The following is a 19,511-nucleotide window of genomic DNA, read 5'->3' as shown; positions in this document are numbered from 1 at the left end:
AATAAAATGCAATTAAGTAGTAAAATAAAAGCTAATTAAAATTAAATTTGATAAGAAATACACTATAATATACACAGAAATGTTAGAAAAAAGATTATCGCTGTTAAAAATTAAATTTTTTAAAACAAAAAGTTAGTTTTGTCATTTATTGAAACTTTTTTCTAGCTTTTCTGCACAAAAATAAATTAAAAAATATATAAAAAAAATTCAAACAGAAAGTTCAAGCGTCTGCGCTTCTTTTCTAAACAAGTTTGCCACGCTTACTTATTAAATAAAAATTCGAGTTTAACAAATTAGCATATTTAAAAAATGTTTGATAATATAACAAAAAGAACACAAGTAACTAAATTGCAGCATTAGATAAAGCAAAAATAAATTATACACTTAACCTATCACAATTTGCATTTGCTGTCATAATACAATTGCTTCTTCGAAGGCTTTACAATATTTTGTTTTCGGTGTTAAAACTGTTTTCGCATTTGAAATTAGCTTAGGCTTATTGCATGTGACTAATATTTTTAATTTTGAATATACGCATATCTATAATGCATTTTATATGAATACTCATAACTAATACTCACTCTAAAGTATTGTATACCCTGCTATTAATATATTTATTTAGTAGAGGATAAATCCCATACTTTTGTTGCTTTATGTTGCCTTAATAATTTATAAAGTATTTCAATGTGTATATGGTAAAAATATTATGAAACTGTTACAACATTAATTATTTACTTCCTGTCGCATGACCATTTAATGGAGTATCCGCCGGAATTGACAGCAGTGCTTTAAGGCTTGCAATGCAACGCTTGGAACCGTCGCGGGCCTCGCTCGAATACTAAGTGAAACAATTAAATTTACTTTTAAAAATGAAAACGCGAAAAACATACACACACACACTCACCATTGTAAAGTTCAGAAAGCCGTGTGGTAGGCCCTTTAATATCTCCAATGTCACTGGACGACCCAATTTCTTTAGCTTACGCGCAAACATGACGCAATCGTCGAGACAGGGATCCATATCGAGCGTCTTTTAAGTGTAAAGAAATGAAAATGATAAGTTTTTGTTTCTTCCCCACATACACATAACCTCTACATGTAAACATAACCTAACTATTTTCATAATTTTATTCAAAAAAAAAAACTCACCAAAATCTTTGTATTTGGCAGCTGCTTAAGCCAATCATCGCTTGCCCAATAAGGCGATAGGAATGGATCTTTTGGCACTTGAAATGCAAACTCTAAGCTAGGGCTACGCGCTATCAGCGCATCCATGTTGCGCAAATCTTTTATGCGCTCGGCATGCGCTGCATCGCCACCTATCTCACTCGATTTGGTGTAACGATCGAAGGTCGTTGTTAGCGCATTGAAGGCATTATTGAAACGTCCATGAATAGTTTCAAAAGCGATTATTTCTTTGCCGGTATCTATGATGATATTCTCTTCGGATGCTGTGCGCGCTATTGTTGGCGCAATACAATTCGTATATGTTGTGCCATTCGTCACCTTATAGCCATTGACTTTTTGCTCCGTGGCCTCTTGTGTATTTGTGTCGATGAGATATTGGTCCAAAAACCGATCGATGTACTGCTCTGAGTCCGAGTCTTTTTGCGTTTCGGCAGTTAATTGTATGGGATAGTGTACAATTGGCTGAGAGTCGTCTTCGAAAGAAACACAAAGACTGTTGTCCTCTTCGGCGGATGGTAAATCGGTACGTTCAACTGTTTGGCTATGATAGGATGCGCTCGCAAAAGTATCACTACTCTCTTCCGTCGCAGCATCTGCCTCCATAGCATTCATGTCCAATGCAGTGCCGTCTTTCAACTAAATAACATACATATTTTGAATACATATTTTCAGGTAAAATTCTATGTCATCTCACCATTTGCTCCCACTTTGAATTCTCCGCGACCGATGATATCGGGCTCTTCGCTGCCGATGTACGCCTGCTAGACGCCGCACTATACTCCTTTTCCATTTGTAAAGTGAAATGACGCTCTTGTGACGGTGTCGCGTTGCGTATATCAGACATTTCGGATACATGTTTTGCATTCGCCGCCATCTGCTCGCGTTCGGGTGAGGCGTAAGCGCGCAAGCAACGCATCATAAAACCGAAAGGCAACAACGGATCCATGAGGCACAACAGACGCGCCGGACTCGGCACGAAACTAATTAAGGTTGGGCAATAGGCCAAAAACAGGCCGTCCGGTATACGTACACCCTGCTCAATGCACTTTAGTGCCACACCAATGCAAAGATTTGCACCCGCCGAATCACCGGCAAGCACAATGCGCTCAGCGGTCGTGCCTAAATGCTCGGCATTACGCAACATCCAACAGTAAGCGTAAAATACTTCCTCGAGTGCGCGTGGAAAGGGCGCCTCGGGCGCGAGACTGTAATCCACAGAAATAATCGGCACGTCAAGCGCCGCAGCCCAATCGCGTAGATATAGCTCGTGCGATTTCGATGATTGCGCCACAAAACCGCCGCCATGACAATGGAATAGTACGCTACGACTGCGTGCTGGTAGGCGACGCCAGCTACGTGCAAACATGCCCTCGCCGATCATGCCCTCGCGACGTGTATAACTCAACAAACGCACGCGAATTGAATTGCCGGGCCCGATGTGTGCGGTTGGTAAAGGTATATCGATCAGTTCGGCATTGTCATTTTGATTAACATCGGTCGCAGTGTGTAGCTTTTGTGACTTTGTAACACTGCAATGGAAATTTGTTTTTTAGAAAGAAAAAATTGGAGTTACAGTTAAAAAAGAACTTACCGCGACAACTGCAACGGCTCTGGCGGTATTTCAATCACACGATTCACTCTCACCGAGCTGCCGACAATAGTCGGTATGGTATGCATCATCTCCGATTCGGCGAGAAACCAAAAGGCTTTACAAAAGTCGATTTTAGCATTCTGTGAAATATTCACAATGCGTCGCGCGCATTGTTCTGGATTCAAAAAATATTTGCTGCCTGTCCAGAGACCACGTGTCGTCTTCGTTATTTTGCCCTCGCTTTGAGCGTAGAACACTTCGGAGAAGCTCGCCATACCAATGGAAATAAAACGCAACACACCGCGTATTGAATTGTCATACTGAAAACCAAGACAACGGCCATAGAAGGCATACTGATTGATCGTATCGCCCAGTTCGAACAATTCCTCCGCTGAGTGATGGCCATTGGCGAACAAGTCGCCCGAATCGCATGACCAATCGTGCATGATAAGCAAATAGTGCAGGCAGGTGCACAACGAGGAGAGCAGCTGCGAGCACGACTCCACCTCCTTCATGTAGTATTTCTTACGAAAAAACATGGTGGCACGTGTTGCGTGAACATTCTTGCATATATTTTGTCCATATGTGATAGATGCATTCGTTACAGATATAAAGCTGCGATAGCCATTACCCGGCGTATGCTCGTCAAAATCATATTTGTAAGCGAAAGCGTCTATCTGAAGCACAAGCTTATTCGCCAAACGTATAAAATCTTGCCAGGCGACAAACGCGCCATACAGACGCTGTCCCTTCTCCGAGTGATCATCTCTAAAGTGGTTGGCATGTTCGATGCACTGCTCAAGCAATTGTGCGTACAAGGGCTGCAAAGCGGGCACCTCATTTTTAGCAGCTAAGGGCTCCGCCATCGGTTGATCGTCGTGTTGCGTTGTGATGAATTCAGCAGACGAAGCTGTCGAGGCGGCTGACAAGGAGGGCAGCGATTTAGGTGTAGGCGGTGGCGAGGGTGGTGTTGTGTAAGTATTATCACCGTTAGATAGCTGCTCGTTTATATTTGAACTAAGCTTGTCAACTTGCGTTTTCCCACTGTCGCTGACAATCATTTCAGTTTCCAATTTGACCCCAACTGTCGGCTCATTACACTCCATATTTATATGTGTAGGTTTACACGTGTGAAGGGAGCTGCAAAAAGATACATATGCATATGTATGTGAATTTAAATATATTATTATTGCTTCGAGTCAGTTGTATATTGACATTTACAGAATAAATCAATTAGCAAATCACCTGCCATACATACATACGTACATATACCTGCAGCACTATTTATTTTAAATTATTGTTTTTCTTCGCTTAGTTTATTGGCATACAAGTGACTTAGTTATGCATGAATATTTCTCCGGTGTAAAGTTCAGCTAAACCTGTTACTTTTTATGTGAAATCTAAACATTTGTAACAATTTAGCAGTTTGCGTAACGGTATTGACACATACATACATAAGTATGTACTTATGCATGTTTTAAAGTTCAGTTATAAATTTGAACAAGCCAACAGCTATCGCTGCAGCGACCACCAGTGTTTGCAATATTGAGTAAAAATTTACGCTTTTCAAGGTTTTAGCACACTATTGTTAAATTTTTTTAATAAAAGCGTACTAATAAATATTGCAATATGCACTTTCAGTTTGAGATATGTAAGATACATACACATATGTACTTATGTACATACATACGTCAAAAAATATTATAATCTCTATTAGCATATAAACAAAAGAAAATCCATATTTAAATTAGAAATAAATAGAAAACAAATAACAATATATTTTTTATAGGGAACATATTATATTAGCATAAGTTATAAAAAAAATATTATAGAAATTCCAACGGAAATAGGGTACTTTAGAGTTTGGCAGCTAACCCAATTTAAGCTGTATTATAAGTATGTACCGAGAAATAATTTGAGTTATTTCTAATAACCAATCAGCAAATAGCCACGTGTTTAATTAGCAATACCGTTCAGCGCCTACACTATGAATAACGGTATAATATACAGTGCGCGTCTTACAAAAAGTATACAGCGATTAGATTTTTTCTAGAATATCGTTTCTTATTATAAGACCACCACTGTAGCTGCTATACAAACCGAATGCTCAAAATTAAGTGCTTGTATTTTATTTAATAAACGGTTTTTATTTAATTTTTATTTTTAAAAATGCTATTCAAACAAAATGGGATACACTGCATTAGCGGCAGCTTATCAATACTTTTTAATTTGAAATATGAAAGCTGTTTCAGAGATGATATAAGTACATATGTAAAGTGCTGCGTGGGAACAATGCTACCGCATTATCTAGTGATAAGCGCACAATAAAAAGCAAAAATTATGATAAGCGTGCCGAGTTGCAAATTTATAAAAGCATTTCTCTAACGCAAAGAAATAAAACACATGCAAGCTAAAATTATTTATGTTTATAACTGTATTGTTCTAGAATGAGGTTCAATATCTTAAATCCAGACCTAGGCCGCCGAAAAATATTGTTTCATAGTATTGAAATTAAATATATATATATTCTTGATCTGGAGAATCTCCTTTATCCAACCATACCCCTTTTAACCCTGAAATCGTGGTATGGTATGCTAAAGCCGATCCGTGTTGAATATGATATTATCCTGTCTTATCTGTTTAATTCACCTGCTTATCCGCTCTGTTTCTGCCACCACTCTCCTAAGTGTCTGTGGTTTTTATTGTGTTTTATTTTTTTGCCACTTCGTTTACTTCCAAACACGACAGTGCAGTGGTCACCGCTGATGACATCAAAAATTAAACAAAATGAATAACAACAACGAGTATGAGAATTGACTTACAAATGCACATTGGAAATATCCAACAAAAACAAAAGCTGAACATTTAGCACACGCAAGTAGCGCGTTAAACTTTCACTTTATTCTCAAATTTTCTACTGATACCAAACATGTTAAATTGAATACCATGAAATTTATGTATAGGGCAACTGAAAAGCTGGAAAAGCGTTTGGAAACGCCCCCGTTGCAGAACGCAAGCTAGCACTGTTTACCGCAGCAAAAGAAGTTTATGGTACTTAGTCACTGAATATTTACATTTTTTATTTATATTTGTTTTTTTTTTTACGCTGGTACATACATAGTTAATGCTCACGTCACACTCCGTCGGTTGATCAAAGTTCAACCAGACAGTTGCGTTTTGCTTCTCGCAATATTTTTCAATCTTAGCTCCACTCTCAAAGGTTTGCAATTTTTCATAAACTTTTACAATTAGTTTTCACTTAAAATTTTTACTATGAAAGAATTTTGTGTGTGAGAAGTAGAACCACTGCGAAAATAAAACTAATTCTTTCGCCTGGCTATTTAATTGCTGCACAAACCAATAGATGAACCAAATTTACTTGACTTTTGCGTTGTTTTTTTTGTTGTTGTTGTTGTTGTAGAATTGAAAATTGGTAGACTGAGGTAATCGTGGAAAACGTCAACAAACGAGTTTTTCAGCTGTTTGGGAATTTTGTAAATCAGACAATGTTACCAGATGTGAAGAATACAATAAATAGAAAATATTTCCCTTTCAATTTAATTTATTTAAACTGACACAATTTAACTGTATTAATATTATCATTAAATGCGTCAGCTTCACTGAATGCATTAAATGGTTTTAATATAAATTGTAGTATCTTTCGTAAGAGCAAAAATTAATTACAAATTTTATATTTTTTATAAAGGCGAATTTAACTTTCTTTATTTACAAGATACGGAAATAAATGTATTACATACTACAATGTATAACAGTAGCTAAATTACTTCTTATTCTTTTTTGTAAAACGAGGACCACCAAAGTTCTTGCCTTTATTGAACTTATTTTTGCCAGCTTTATTGGCAATTTTTACACCGCTAGTCTTCTTCTTTTTCGCTATTTGAGTGAGCTTCTTATGGCGATTGGCTTCCGATCTAAAAAAAATTTTTTTAAAAGTTAGGTATATCAAAAGTCTTTTTCGTCAAATGCTTACCTCAGACGCAACGCTCCGCTACGGCTCACATCAGTCAAGTCGTTCGTGAATGCTGACTGACCACGACGTTTTGTCGGTTTTAGTTTATTGTAGTCGCTCACATGTTTCCGGGCTTGCTCATCAGCCACTGCGCTTAATTTACCCGGACGTTTCTTCAACTTTGACATCTTAGCGCGTACCAAAGACGCCTTTTCTATCTCCTTTATAACTCGCTCCTTTGCCAATTGCTCTGGTGACTTTTTCTTCGGTTCTTCCTTCTTCTTCTTCTTAGCGTTGAGCTCTTTTACAGGTGGTCCATCTTCGCCTTCGCCACCATATTCAGTGCGCTTCCGTTTGCCGGCACCTTTCTTTTCATTGGCACCAGCCTTTTGATTCTCTTCGGGGGGCGTAATGGCTAGACGCGCCTTTTCATCTTCACGCTGTTGACGCGATTGGAACCACGCGCGTTGCTCTGTCTGGGTGCCCTGCAATTTGCGTTCCGTTTTTGAAAGCTGCTGCTCCATCTTGGCAAGCTGACGTTCTGTTTGCTCTTCGTCCAAAATGTGTTCTGCAAATATGATATAAATAGTGATGAATGTATGGGAGAAAATAGTTAGATGGCTTACGTATTTCCGGTTCGAGTGCGATCAGTTTCTTGCGGTATTTTTCAATAATTTCTGGTGGTATAATACGATTCTTCACCGAGTTCTCCGCATTCTTAATAATGTCTTTAACGATTTTACGCTCTTTCTCACCAGCCAATGACACCGAAATACCTGCACGCCCTGCACGAGCAGTACGACCGACTCGATGTATATAGTGCTCGGTTGTAATAGGCATGACAAAGTTAATGACGGTTTTTACGCCCACAATATCCAAACCACGAGCTGCCACGTCCGTCGCTATGAGTACGTCTATTTGTTCTTCTTTAAATTTCTTTAACGACTCCAGACGTTGTTGTTGCGTGAGGTTACCATGCAGTTCGCCAGCACGTATGCCTAATAAGCCCAGTAAAATGTGAAGACGATGAGCTTGCTTTTTCGTTTGAACAAATACCATGCAATGATCGTGGAATGTACGACAAATTAAACTGGCTAGTATGGGTTCACGATCACCCTCTTTATCCTCACGGATACGAATGAATTCTTGTCGAAGATTGAAGGCAACTTGTTGATTATTATTGACGAATACTTTGACTGGCTTGCTGAGCGAAACGGCAGCTAAGTCTTTGACTTGTTCACTCATTGTTGCCGAGAACAACATAGTCTGCCGTGTCTTAGCGCACGAATTTATAATTTCTTTCATCTGTTCGGCGAAATATTCATCTAACATACGATCTGCTTCGTCCAAAATGAGCACCTATGATTCAAGGAGCAAAATTATTAATATTTTCACATATCCAGAACATTTAAAAAGTAATAATTTTAAGATATCAGGTTACGCCTCCTACGAAGCATAACTGAAAAGTTCCACAAATACAGCCAAAAGCTGTTTCAGAGCGCAAGGATATAATTCATCATCTAAGTACAATAATAACAACTTTGTTACAAAAACAAAGCAACTCACCTCAATTGAATCCAAGCTAAAACTAGGCGTATTCTTAATGTGATCGATGAGACGACCCGGCGTTGCTATAACAACATCAGGGTTCTGTCGCAAAACCAATTCTTGTGCTTTTACATCTAAACCACCAATTGCCAAGCCAACATCAATTGTTGTAAATTGACACAACTGTTTTGTCACCTGATAGACCTGTGCGCCTAATTCACGCGTCGGCACCAACACAAGTACGCGCGTTATTGTTTTGTTATTCATTGGTCTGTATAAAAGACGTTCTAGTGTTGGCAACATGTAAGCCGCTGTTTTACCGGTACCAGTGGCAGCGCAACCACAAATATCGCGACCCAGTAAAGCAATAGGTATAGTCGAAGCCTGTATGGGAGTTGGATATATATAACCCAATACACCGATAGCACGCATTAGCGGACGTGACAGATTCATTTGGTAGAACGATGTAATGGACTCGTTGCTTTCGATAGCTTCATCAAATTGCATTTTTTCACCTTCCTCCTCTTCCTCATCCGAGTTATTATCAGATTTCTTTTTCTTTTTCTTAGACAATTTCTTCTCACGTAGTCGTAGATTGTCGTGTTTCAATTCATCATCGGAGAGCGGAATCTAAAATTAATAAAGATAGATCAACTTCCCTACACATATTGGATTGTCCAGTAACATACCTCATCATCGTCACCACTTTCATCGCCTTCTGTGGGCTTGTCATCAGATTCACGTTTTTTCAGACGCGCTGCAATTTTGTCATCGGTCTTGGTTCGAGCCTTTCGCTTTACATATTTCATGAGATCATCCCATGTATCTTTATTGTACTCTTTTACAGAGGATACAAATTGAAAACCTGTCTCAAACTCGGTTTCTTTTTTGTGACGTACTTTTGTGGGTTGATACTAAAGAACACAACAATTTTAAAAGTTAATCAACTATATAGCACGCTCTACTGTTTGTACCACTTACCTCCACTTCAGCATCGGAATCTTCTGAGAAATTTTCTACCTCTGCATCATCTTCAATAGTTGTTATCAAGTCCAGATTCTTCGTGGCACCCATTTCTGCCAACTAAATACAAATTTTCTAACAAATCCTCTCAAAATTATAGTTTTATTCTACTTTACAAACTTTGTACAACCTTCTGCGCCCAAACGAAACACACGTGTGAGACAGCTGTTTGTTTTTATATGAAAACAGCACTGAACATTCGTCACGTTGTCAACAAATGTACATTGAACACACGGCAACCGCAACATGTGCGCTGCAACTGTCATATTTCATTTTTCCTACTGCCTGCATTTGTGGAGCTAAAAAATGTTTTAAAGTGTTTAAACTCAATTTTAAACAAGTGTTAATAAAAAATACAAAGTGATTCCTCAAAATAAATGTAAATACACAAGTATGGCGGAAATATTGCACAAAACTAAAAACACCAACACTTTTCGGGTAAGTACTTGCCAGCTATGCACCACCTATCCATACTAAATGCATGCTCTTGCTTTTAGTACAAATCCTTTGCGGATCGTGTTAATGAGATTGATATACGCCGCTTGGCTTTGTACCGCATTGGTCATGAAAACGAAGAACTGCCAGAGGAAGAAAACGAAACATGCTTTCATCAAACGCTGAAGAAATGGATAGTGTTAAACTTAACAGACGAGTTCGGCCAATTTAGCCGCAGATGTCTGAAGGTGGTAACATTGCCACAACTGGTGCACAAAAAAGACTTTGTGATAGACCTCCTATTGGAGCGTCTCTCAACGGCCACAACTCTATCATTGCAGCCTTTGTTGGAATTATTATACGTGTTAGCGCGCGATATACGTGAGGATTTCTACCCGTACTTTCAGCGCGTACTCGATCGACTCATTTGTCTGCTGAATACACAAGACGCTGAGCAATTAGAATGGACACTGGTTTGCTTGGCTTACCTATTCAAAGCACTAAAACCGTACTTGAAGAAAAACATCGGTGTGGTGTTCCATGCCATTTTGCCACTACTAGATGAACAGCGTTACGAAGAGCATGTAACAAATTTTGCTGTGGAGTGTTTTTCCTTTATAGCACGTGATGTGCGTGATTATCGTAAATTTCTTGACTTCGTTTTGGACACAATAGCACGCGAACAGGTGGACAGCATAGCAGGATGTGGGCGTTTACTCTTTGAAATTGTGCGTGGTGTGAAAGGACAATTCCATTCGGTGGCGGGCGATTTTCTACAGTTTATATTTGAATGCCTGGTTGACGAACAGCGGGCCAAATCCCAGAACAAACTGCAACTGCTCTGTGAAATTGTGAAGCAATCGGTGCAAGAGTTACTCAACTTTTTGTTGCCTCAAAGCATGCCGCTCTATTGGAACAAACTCTGCAATGTAATCCAAAACATGATGTTAGCTGGTGTGGGGGCTTCGAAAAGATTCGTATATATTCTGCCGTTATTCATACTCGCAGCCGAGCACCGCAATGGTAAATATCTGTGCGAATTAGATATGGTGGTACCAACTGTAATCAAGATGTTGGACTACTGCGGGCAAGAACAAGCTAAAGTGAAGGTGAAAGGAGCGCTACATTTGCTAGTAGAATTAGTTAGCAAGGTGTTATTGGCAAATAGTGCACACCTGACACAATTAGATACCAGCCGCTTAATGAAGAAAGCGTTAAGTGTGCAACAACACGATATTTATGCGCAATTTGTGTTACTTGTTGGCGCGCATGCGCAGTTCGAGCTATTAGTGCTACCCTCTGTCGTTGCGAACTTTGAGGAAAAGTTCGATGAGCCTGCATTTGAGCTATTAGCGCGCGTTGTCCTGCATAAACGACCACTGGCTGGCAACGCATTTGCACTGGAGTTTTGGCAGCCTTATATTTTACACATTAAACAACAAAACACGCTAGAAAAACTGAAACAAAAAATAAACTCACTTGCATTTAATGAAAATGAATTGGAAGAAGCAAATACTGTATTGCGAGAGCAAGTTTTATTGCTAATTTTAGTACCACATATTGCGGGTTTGGAAAAAGCGGCACTCGAGCCAAAGCTAAACACAATTTTGATGCAAATTTTAGATAGCTTAAATGCTAATAATAATTTAGCGCAGAAATTGACATTATACTCACTCGTGCTCGAGACGCATATTCATCTTAAATTTAAATGTGTGTCAGATTTTGTACAACGGTCCATAGAAACGCTGCTACCCTATGCAACAAATAATCTGCAAGCTTTGGGCGCGCTAGACCAACTCCTAAGCGCAACGCCAAAATTTACCGAGGAAGAAATCCAACGCATATCGGAACTTCTGGTGCCACTGCTTAGTTCACATGCGCATGATGTGCGCCTGCTCGCTGCGCACTGCCTACAAACGCTACATCAGCAAACGAAACTGCCACATCCCTATAAAATATTCTATGCCGCCGAATGCATTGAACCAAATGTACATAATTATCGTGAGCAATTGCTGCAACTGCAGCAGCTCGAAACGGCCGGCGAACTCTACCGCGCCATCGAGAAACAGGAGTCTCAGCGCGATATCTATAAGCGGCACATACTGCGCTTTCTGCTCGGCATGTTGTATCATAACTTTAAGTTTGTCTGGGAGCCAGTACTGAAACTAATAGAATCATACGCACAAGTGTTGAGCGTCGCAGACTTTTGGGCTATTTATCACCAACTATTGCAGCAAACAGCTGAAAGTATAGACTACACTGTAACTGACGTTCAGAATTCCAACACCGCCGCCGTAGAAAATGTGCCATGCTGGAGCAGCGCGATCTTAAATGAGTTGCTTCCCACGGTACAGCTGCCCAAACAAACGCAACAACAATTGTTGAACTATCGCAATCTGTTGTGGATGCGTCTGCCACAATTTGGACAGATGGCACAGCAAAAAAATCGCGATCTGGTCGGTATCTTTCTGCAATTCATTAACCAGGAGTATCGCGCGCGCTTGGAAAGACGCGAGCTGACTTGGGATCTTACGCAGCTGGCGGCGGGACAAGCGCAAGAGCAACTCGCAGAGGCAGATACTTTTGACAGCGATGCGGAGGAGGTTGATGACGACAAGCAAACAGGTAGGTTATTTGCTTTTTTAGCTTAACTTGGTATAATATATTAAAATTGATTTTTTTTTTGTTCACAGAACGTTCGCGCAAAAGTGGACGTCGCGGTAAACAGCGCAAAGATCAGCAAGGTTTCATCGCCAAAAGCATACTACAAACGTTACAAAGCAAACTTGGCGTATTTGCCGCGCAAACGAATCCTCGTTCTCTTTATCGTGAACCTGAATTATATGCGCTCTACTTGGATCTGCTGGCTGGTCCGAATGCACAGTTACAACGCGCGGCGCTCGACTGCATACTCAGGTACAAATCGAAATCTTTAACACCACACAAGGAACACCTATACGCATTAGTGGATGAAGTGAAATTCAAAGAGGAATTAGTCAACTTCAAATTAGATGAAGCCGTTAGCGTGGAACAGCGGCCAGAGCTCATGAAAATACTGCTACGTATATTGTATGGCAAAATGATCACCAAAGGTACACAACGCGCGCTGAGCGCACAAGCGCGTAAATCATTGATTCTACGCTTCCTGGGACAGTGTACCACCGAAGAAATTCTGTGGTTCTTGGAAATGGCTTTCGGCAAGTATGCCAAATACACCGAAGCTGCTTTGCCACTAGAGCAGATACCAGCGCTAGTGTTGGCCGATTTCGATATACACGCGGCGTGGTCACCAAAAAAACTGCAAAGCATAGTAAATCTGCTGGAGTTGATACGCAAAGAGTTTGGCGGTCTAATGAAGCGTGACTTTCACATTTATATGCTGAAACTGCTAACATTCGTGGGTTGTGCTTGCAATGCCATTTTACTGTTGCCCGCCGACCAGCTGGCGCTTATACATCCAAAGATGAGTGTGGTCTACAAAAATGTGCGCAACGCCGCTTTACTGAGTTTGGTGAATTTCTTCGCGCACATCGACGAATTCGAATGGGAGCCCTTACAGGTTCGCTGCTTGACTGAAGTTTACATTTGGCCGGTCATCGAAAAGTTGCCGCAAGATGCCATTCACACGCCGACACCACTGTTGCGTCTACTCTTACAGTGGGGTGAAAAGCCGCAGCACTTCAACTACTTAGCGCAACGACGCGCGTTTGTTGTAGATGCGCAGGAAACACCGATTATCTTCCATTATGTGGTGACGCTGCTGTTGAATGAGAAAGCAAAGCCTGCGGTTCGACGTCCCATTATGGCGTTGGTCGAGCGCCTGTTGGAACAAAAATCGAAAGTGGAACAAGTGGAAGTTAGTGGTCTACATATTGTAAAACCTTACATTCCTGAACTCTTGAAACGCCTGCGCATGAACTTTAGCACGCGCGCCGCCAAGCAAGCAATTGACAAACGCGATCTCAATATACTATCGTTACTCACCGCACACGTGGAGGACGCAGCGACATGTGATAGCTTATTGCAGCTGTTACTCCCAATCCTTATAGCGAAGTCTCAGCGCAACGCCAGTGAAGAAGTAGTTACGCAAGTTATAACAACACTCGCAAATCTGATCAAGCAGCTCGACGCACCTGAGGCCTATTTACGAAAACTCGCACCGCTTTTCGAGCAGACGCAAGAAGTGAACGCGCGTAAATTGTTGTGCCAGCTAGTCACGGACATAGCACGCAAGCGCCATAAGCAGGCTACACAAAGCAATGACGAAGCGCTCCTTGCGCAGGCGACGCGCTTACATCGCACAGCGCGCCTCACTAACATGCTGAACGCCTGGGACAAACGTTGGGTAGAGCAACCCGATTACGACAAGCGCTTGGATGCGCTTAAAGAAATTGCGCAGCTCTTGAATGCTGAACAGAATGGTGTTGATATAGAGCTTGGCGTGCTCGTGATCTACAACTGCGTTTACTTCATTAAATATGATAAAGATATGGGCTTGCGCGACAATGCCAGCGAACACTTGCGTTTGCTGTTGCCGCGTCTCGCTCAACGCTTTGCCGTCAGTGCAGAGGATAAACCCAATGTGGACTATTTAGTTGGTGACGTGGCCATTAATTTGCTCAGACGCTTATTGCGTGACAACAACGACAATGTACGATACGAAGGCATACGCTTATTAGGCGAATTGGCGCGCCAAGCGCCTACAACACATGCTGTCTTGCAAGATTTGGCACCACTGGGCGATCAACAAGACGCAGAGGTGGATTTCTTTGAGAATCTTACACATTTACAAAGCCATCGCCATGGACGCGCTCTGCTTAAATTCTGCTCTTATGCACAGACGATGACGCGACGACCATGCACGCGCACACTGACAGAGTTTGTATTGCCGCTGGCCACACGCTATCTGTTGCAGGAGAAGCACGCTGGTAAGCACACGCTTATAGACGCCGCTATCGAGACGGTAGGCGTAGTATGTCAACTACTGCCTTGGCAGCAGTATCATGCGCTGCTGCGCTACTATCTGACCAAGTTGCGCAGCACACAGGAACATCAGCGTCAATGCGTACGCATTGTGGTGCGCATACTCGATGCGTTCCATTTTGATTTGACACAAGCGCAAGCTGATGCGCAAGCGCTGCAACAGCTGCGCACTAAGTTAAGTAGTGAAGAAATGACAGAACAAGCTGAGGAGAAAGACAAAAGCGCTGATAAAAAAGAAGTAGTGGCAGCAGAGGAGGAGGAAGATGCGGATGAGAAGGAAACTGAAGCCGATGATGAAGACGAAGACGAAGACACGGCACTCGCTGCAGAACTGGCTGCCGCGGACACAGAAACTATGACAGTGCAGGAAGACTCCACACCCGCTATTGGCATACTCAACGCCGCGCTAGTGCTGCCAGCTGGCGCTGCCAAACGCGTTATGGTCACAATCACCAGCATACTTATACCGACCCTCAATCGTGCAATCACAGAGCAGAGCTCATACGATAACAAGCACAAAGTGAATCGTAAGCGTTTTAGCGCAGAGCGCGAAGAGGAGGAAATACTGCGTGTACCGATCGCGCTGGCGCTTGTTAAACTGATGCAAAAGTTGCCCAAGGAGCTAATGGAGGCTAGTTTACCAGGTGTTTTCATGAAAGTTTGTACCTTTTTGCGCTCGCCACTAAAGTCGGTGCGCATGCTAACGCGTGACATATTGAAAAAGATTATGCGCGCGCTTGGCGCCAGTTACCTTTCACTGCTTATGGACCACTTGCAATCGCTGTTGACGCGCGGTTTTCAAGTGCACGTGCTTGCCGTCACTGTGCACGGTGTCTTGGATGCGTTGCGTGAAAAATTGCAGCCAAGTGATATTGAAAACTGTCTGCACAACTTGCTCGACGTGGCGTTGAATGATATTTTCGGTGAAATTACCGCCGAAAAGGAAAACGAAAAGATTGCCGCACATACACCCGAAGCTAAACCGAGCGCCAAAAGCTACCTGGTATTACACATTGTGGCGCGCAATATACAAGACAACTGTCTGCTGGATCTGCTCATGCCGTTCAAGGAGCATTTAACGCGTTCGCATTCGCGTAAAGTCACTCTGAAAATACAGGATTGCTTTGCGAAGATAGTGAGCGGTTTAGTTGAGAATGCGCACATTTCGCGCGAGAGTTTGCTCATCTTCATCTACGGCACAGTTTCGGAGAGTATCATAGATCTGCTGCCGGGCACACAGAAGCGCGCGCTTAGTGAGCAGGAGAAAGAGCGTATGCGGCGCGCTCGACCTGACTGCTTCATCATACAACCCGCGCCGCGCACACGTTCCGGTGCGGTCAATAAACGCGTGCAATCGAACGCGCAAGCCAATGCGCATATACTTATCGAATTCGGTCTAGAATTACTGCAGATAGTTTTGAAACGCAAAAAGCTGGTAGAAGTGGACTATCAGCCTTTCTTGAATCCCTTACTGCCGCTGCTACGCGATGCGCTGAAAAGTACACATGTGCGCGTGGTGACTTTTGCATTGAAATGCTTCGGCGCCATTTGGAACGACGCTTATGAATTGCCGGCGCTGCAGCAGCAATATCTTAGCGACGTCGTCGAGCGTATGTTCGAGATATTAAAGAACATATCCACCTTTGGCGCGATCAAGCAAGATGAGAATCTTCAATTGGTTAAATCGTCCTACAAAGCCATTGTGGCGTTACTGCGCAAATGTAGCGATTACGAGCTTACGCCAGAGCAATTGCAACAGCTCGTGCTCTATGTCGAGCAAAATCTGTACGAAGGCGAACATCAAGCGCTTTCCTTTTCGCTACTCAAAGCGCTCATCGCGAGACGCGTTGAGGCCGAGTCGTTCCATCAAATAATGAAACGTATCGGCGATATGTCGATCGTGTCACAGTCGGACTTTGTACGAGACGAGGCGCGCAATATACTGGTCACCTACATCATGGAATATTCACTGAAGAAGCGCGTCGATCAGATTATAAAATTCTTTACAGTACAATTGCGCTATTCGTTGCCCTCAGGTCGACAATCAGTCATACAATTTCTGCATACTTTAATCAAAAAGTTTCCGCTGAAGATGCTTTCCAAACGTGCGGAATTTCTTTACATCTCGCTGGGACCACGTTTGGTCAACGACGAGGACCCGGGTTGCCGCAAGGCAATCGCCGACTGCATCGAATTGCTGATTACACGTTTGGAAAAAGTCGATCGCCAGCGCTTATTCGACATGACGCTGCTCTTCTTCGAAGCCGGAAATAAACCTTCGGTGGCAGAAATGGCTGCGTCGCTGTGTTCGCGTTTTCTGAACGCGGAAAAGCAAACATTTGCGCCGCGCCTCAAACTCGTGCTTCCCACAATTGTTGCGCGTCTCACAATGAATAATCCTAGCGCGCCCGGAAGATTTGTACGCGCGCCGACGGCGCTGGGCTTTGACGTGGATGAGGAAAAGCTCAAGAAGCGCAGAAAATATAATGTAAGATATTATATTTTGTTAATAAATAGTATTAATAATAATTTATATTGTGTTTGTACAGAAAATTAAAGGCCAAAACAGCAAGCAAGTCGAGGAAATCGTACTCACTGAGGAGGAAGTAGCCAAAACGGCTGAGGAGCACCAACGCGCCATCGATCACGAAATAATACAAATACAATATTGTCTGCTAAAGATGTTGGACTACTGTGCCGTGGAGCTGCTCAGCGGCAACAATGCCGAATTGAGTCACGTGATCGATGAACTGGCTTATGAATCGCAGAAACTGCTTGCGCATGAGCACGTCTGGGTACGCTGCAATGCGGCCAAAATTATCGCACTCATTTTGAGCAACTACGATTATGCGCGTGTTGGCGCACAGTTAGCGAGGGCTCAACAGCATCCAGACTACACAAACGGCAATGGGGTGGACGCTAACGCAGCGAAATTCGATTTCATTTATACCAATCCCGTTTACGATATTAAATCGTTGGTGTTGGACTTGTGCGCCCAAGTGGTGCCCGGCGACACGCAACAAAATATGATTGATGAAATAGTTAAGATCTTCCTGTTCATAGGAAATATGTTGCGCGATGTGCCTTTTAGTGTTAAGCAAGAGAAACAGGAAGACGACGCAGCTGAGGAAAAGGAGAACACAACAGTGGAACAGAAGGAAGAGAATACGGCGGGTACAAAAATTAATTTGTACTGGCTAGTACGTAATGTACGCTTCCTGATTAACAGAGAAGTGGCTAAGGCGCCACATTCCACCGTAGTGGTAAGTAAATGCCGTCGCTATATTAAACAAACATAACCTTCATATTTTATCAATGCAGCGGTCAGCACTTTTCACGCTAATCGAAGGTCTCATCACATTGCTCAATGTGGAAACACTGGAAATGCTTGCACCACCGCTGCTGAGTGCGCTGGTACGTGAAATGTCTGAGGAGGACCAAAATGTTGACGGGGACTTGCGACAATTGGCGCTACGTGTTGGTAGTCGTTTGCGCAAGCGTATTGGCTCCGATCTGTATGATAAATTGCGCACGCGCACGCAGACTGCATTAATGCGCCGGCGTGCCGAACGTAAGAAAGTGCTCGCGCAGGAGAAAATACACGATCCGTTGCGTGCGGCAAAGCGAAAAGCCGCAACGCAGGAACGTAAAAAGTCGTCGAAGCGCTTGAAGGCGGATGTGATGCGCGGCAAGGCAGCAGATACGAAACAAAAGCTAAAGAAACGCAAGCGCAAAGCAGAGGAAGAGTTGTTCTAATTTTTATTTAATACTAAATAAATATAAATATTATAAATAAGTGTAATTGAAAATTTGTATAAGAAAAATTACAAAGAAATACAGTTTTATGTAAAGAAATAGTTTTATATTTTTTCCAATTTTGTTTTCTTGGCCGAAACGGGCCCGGACAAGGACTGTCAACTCGGCAGAATTATATCGCTACAACAGCAAAAACAACGGCTAAACAAAGGTTGCTAGCTTGGCTAAATGAACTCAAAGGTTCTGGACATGGGTAAATGTACACAAAAGTTGTGGACTTCGCTAAATATAAAATAGGTTGTGGACTTGGCTAAATGTAAACAAAATGTTCATTGACCTCATAAAATGTAAACAAAAAAGTCATTGACCTTGGCAAAATGTAAACAATAAGGTCATTGACCTCATAATGTAAACAAAAGGTTCATTGACCTCATAAAATGTAAACAAAAAGGTCATTGAACCCCAAATGTAACCAAAGGTTGTGGACTTGGCTAAATATAAAAAAATGGTTGTGGACTTCGCTAAATCTAAAATAGGTTGTGGACTTTGCTAAATGTAAACAAAAGATTCATTGACCTCATAAAATGTAAACAAAGGGGTCATTGACCCTGGAAAACGTAAACAATAAGGTCATTGACCTCATAATGTAAACAAAGGGTTCATTGACCTCATAAAATGTAAACAAAAGGGTCATTGAACCCCAAATGTAAACAAAGGTTGTGGACTTGGCTAAATATAAAAAAATGGTTGTGGACTTCGCTAAATCTAAAATAGATTGTGGACTTGGCTAAATGTAAACAAAAGATTCATTGACCTCATAAAATGTAAACAAAGGGGTCATTGACCCTGGAAAAAGTAAACAATAAGGTCATTGACCTCATAATGTAAACAAAGGGTTCATTGACCTCATAAAATGTAAACAAAAGGGTCATTGAACCCCAAATGTAAACAAAGGTTGTGGACTTGGCTAAATATAAAAAATGGTTGTGGACTTCGCTAAATCTAAAATAGGTTGTG

The 19,511-nt window shown here is 41.9% G+C and overlaps 3 protein-coding genes across 7 annotated transcripts; 1 reads left to right on the top strand and 2 right to left on the bottom strand.

Annotated features, from left to right (window-relative positions):
- Positions 1 to 284: 284 nt before the first annotated feature.
- On the bottom strand, positions 285 to 6,292 carry Hsl (hormone-sensitive lipase). 5 transcript variants are annotated; one of them, XM_036374577.2, is made up of 7 exons: positions 5,602 to 6,292; positions 5,429 to 5,541; positions 2,780 to 3,919; positions 1,883 to 2,717; positions 1,150 to 1,824; positions 905 to 1,030; positions 285 to 838 (listed from the first exon to the last, which is right to left on the bottom strand). In XM_036374577.2, the coding sequence occupies exons 3-7, from the start codon at positions 3,883 to 3,885 to the stop codon at positions 728 to 730; spliced, it is 2,853 nt and encodes a 950-aa protein (XP_036230470.2). In that variant the 5' UTR covers positions 3,886 to 3,919; positions 5,429 to 5,541; positions 5,602 to 6,292; the 3' UTR covers positions 285 to 727. The 5 variants fall into 5 exon arrangements, with proteins under 5 accessions (XP_036230470.2, XP_036230473.2, XP_036230471.2 ...); XM_036374580.2 differs by having other exon boundaries at positions 5,897 to 6,292; XM_036374578.2 differs by lacking the exon at positions 5,429 to 5,541.
- A 174-nt stretch (positions 6,293 to 6,466) lies between these two features.
- Rs1 (Dead-box helicase Rs1) lies at positions 6,467 to 9,489 on the bottom strand. The gene is made up of 6 exons (XM_014239923.3): positions 9,279 to 9,489; positions 8,987 to 9,211; positions 8,316 to 8,927; positions 7,376 to 8,108; positions 6,771 to 7,317; positions 6,467 to 6,711 (listed from the first exon to the last, which is right to left on the bottom strand). The coding sequence occupies exons 1-6, from the start codon at positions 9,369 to 9,371 to the stop codon at positions 6,561 to 6,563; spliced, it is 2,361 nt and encodes a 786-aa protein (XP_014095398.3). The 5' UTR covers positions 9,372 to 9,489; the 3' UTR covers positions 6,467 to 6,560.
- A 68-nt stretch (positions 9,490 to 9,557) lies between these two features.
- Positions 9,558 to 18,595, top strand: LOC106621181 (small subunit processome component 20 homolog). The gene is made up of 5 exons (XM_014239922.3): positions 9,558 to 9,758; positions 9,818 to 12,380; positions 12,449 to 17,226; positions 17,288 to 18,001; positions 18,060 to 18,595. Exons 1-5 carry the CDS (start codon positions 9,714 to 9,716, stop codon positions 18,492 to 18,494), a joined length of 8,535 nt encoding a protein of 2,844 aa, XP_014095397.2. The 5' UTR covers positions 9,558 to 9,713; the 3' UTR covers positions 18,495 to 18,595.
- Positions 18,596 to 19,511: the final 916 nt, after the last annotated feature.

Source organism: Bactrocera oleae, chromosome 4 (genome assembly GCF_042242935.1).
Source record: "Bactrocera oleae isolate idBacOlea1 chromosome 4, idBacOlea1, whole genome shotgun sequence".
NCBI lineage: Eukaryota > Metazoa > Arthropoda > Insecta > Diptera > Tephritidae > Bactrocera > Bactrocera oleae.
The sequence above is the reverse complement of the archived record's forward strand: the minus strand, read 5'-3'. Positions and strand labels throughout refer to the sequence as shown.

Bases quoted from the DNA above. Each gene is read 5' to 3' on its own strand.
- Hsl (XM_036374577.2), bottom strand. From the start codon at position 3,885: ATGGAGTGTAATGAGCCGACAGTTGGGGTCAAATTGGAAACTGAAATG. The intron at 2,718-2,779 runs GTAAGTTCTTTT...TTTCCATTGCAG, and splicing joins GAGCCGTTGCAGTTGTCGCG to TGTTACAAAGTCACAAAAGC. The intron at 1,825-1,882 runs GTGAGATGACAT...TATGTTATTTAG, and splicing joins ATTCAAAGTGGGAGCAAATG to TTGAAAGACGGCACTGCATT.
- LOC106621181 (XM_014239922.3), top strand. From the start codon at position 9,714: ATGGCGGAAATATTGCACAAAACTAAAAACACCAACACTTTTCGG. The intron at 17,227-17,287 runs GTAAGATATTAT...GTGTTTGTACAG, and splicing joins AGAAGCGCAGAAAATATAAT to AAAATTAAAGGCCAAAACAG. The intron at 18,002-18,059 runs GTAAGTAAATGC...TTATCAATGCAG, and splicing joins CGCCACATTCCACCGTAGTG to CGGTCAGCACTTTTCACGCT.
- Rs1 (XM_014239923.3), bottom strand. From the start codon at position 9,371: ATGGGTGCCACGAAGAATCTGGACTTGATAACAACTATTGAAGATGAT. The intron at 8,109-8,315 runs GTGAGTTGCTTT...CTTGAATCATAG, and splicing joins TTAGCTTGGATTCAATTGAG to GTGCTCATTTTGGACGAAGC. The intron at 7,318-7,375 runs GTAAGCCATCTA...TCATATTTGCAG, and splicing joins CGCACTCGAACCGGAAATAC to AACACATTTTGGACGAAGAG.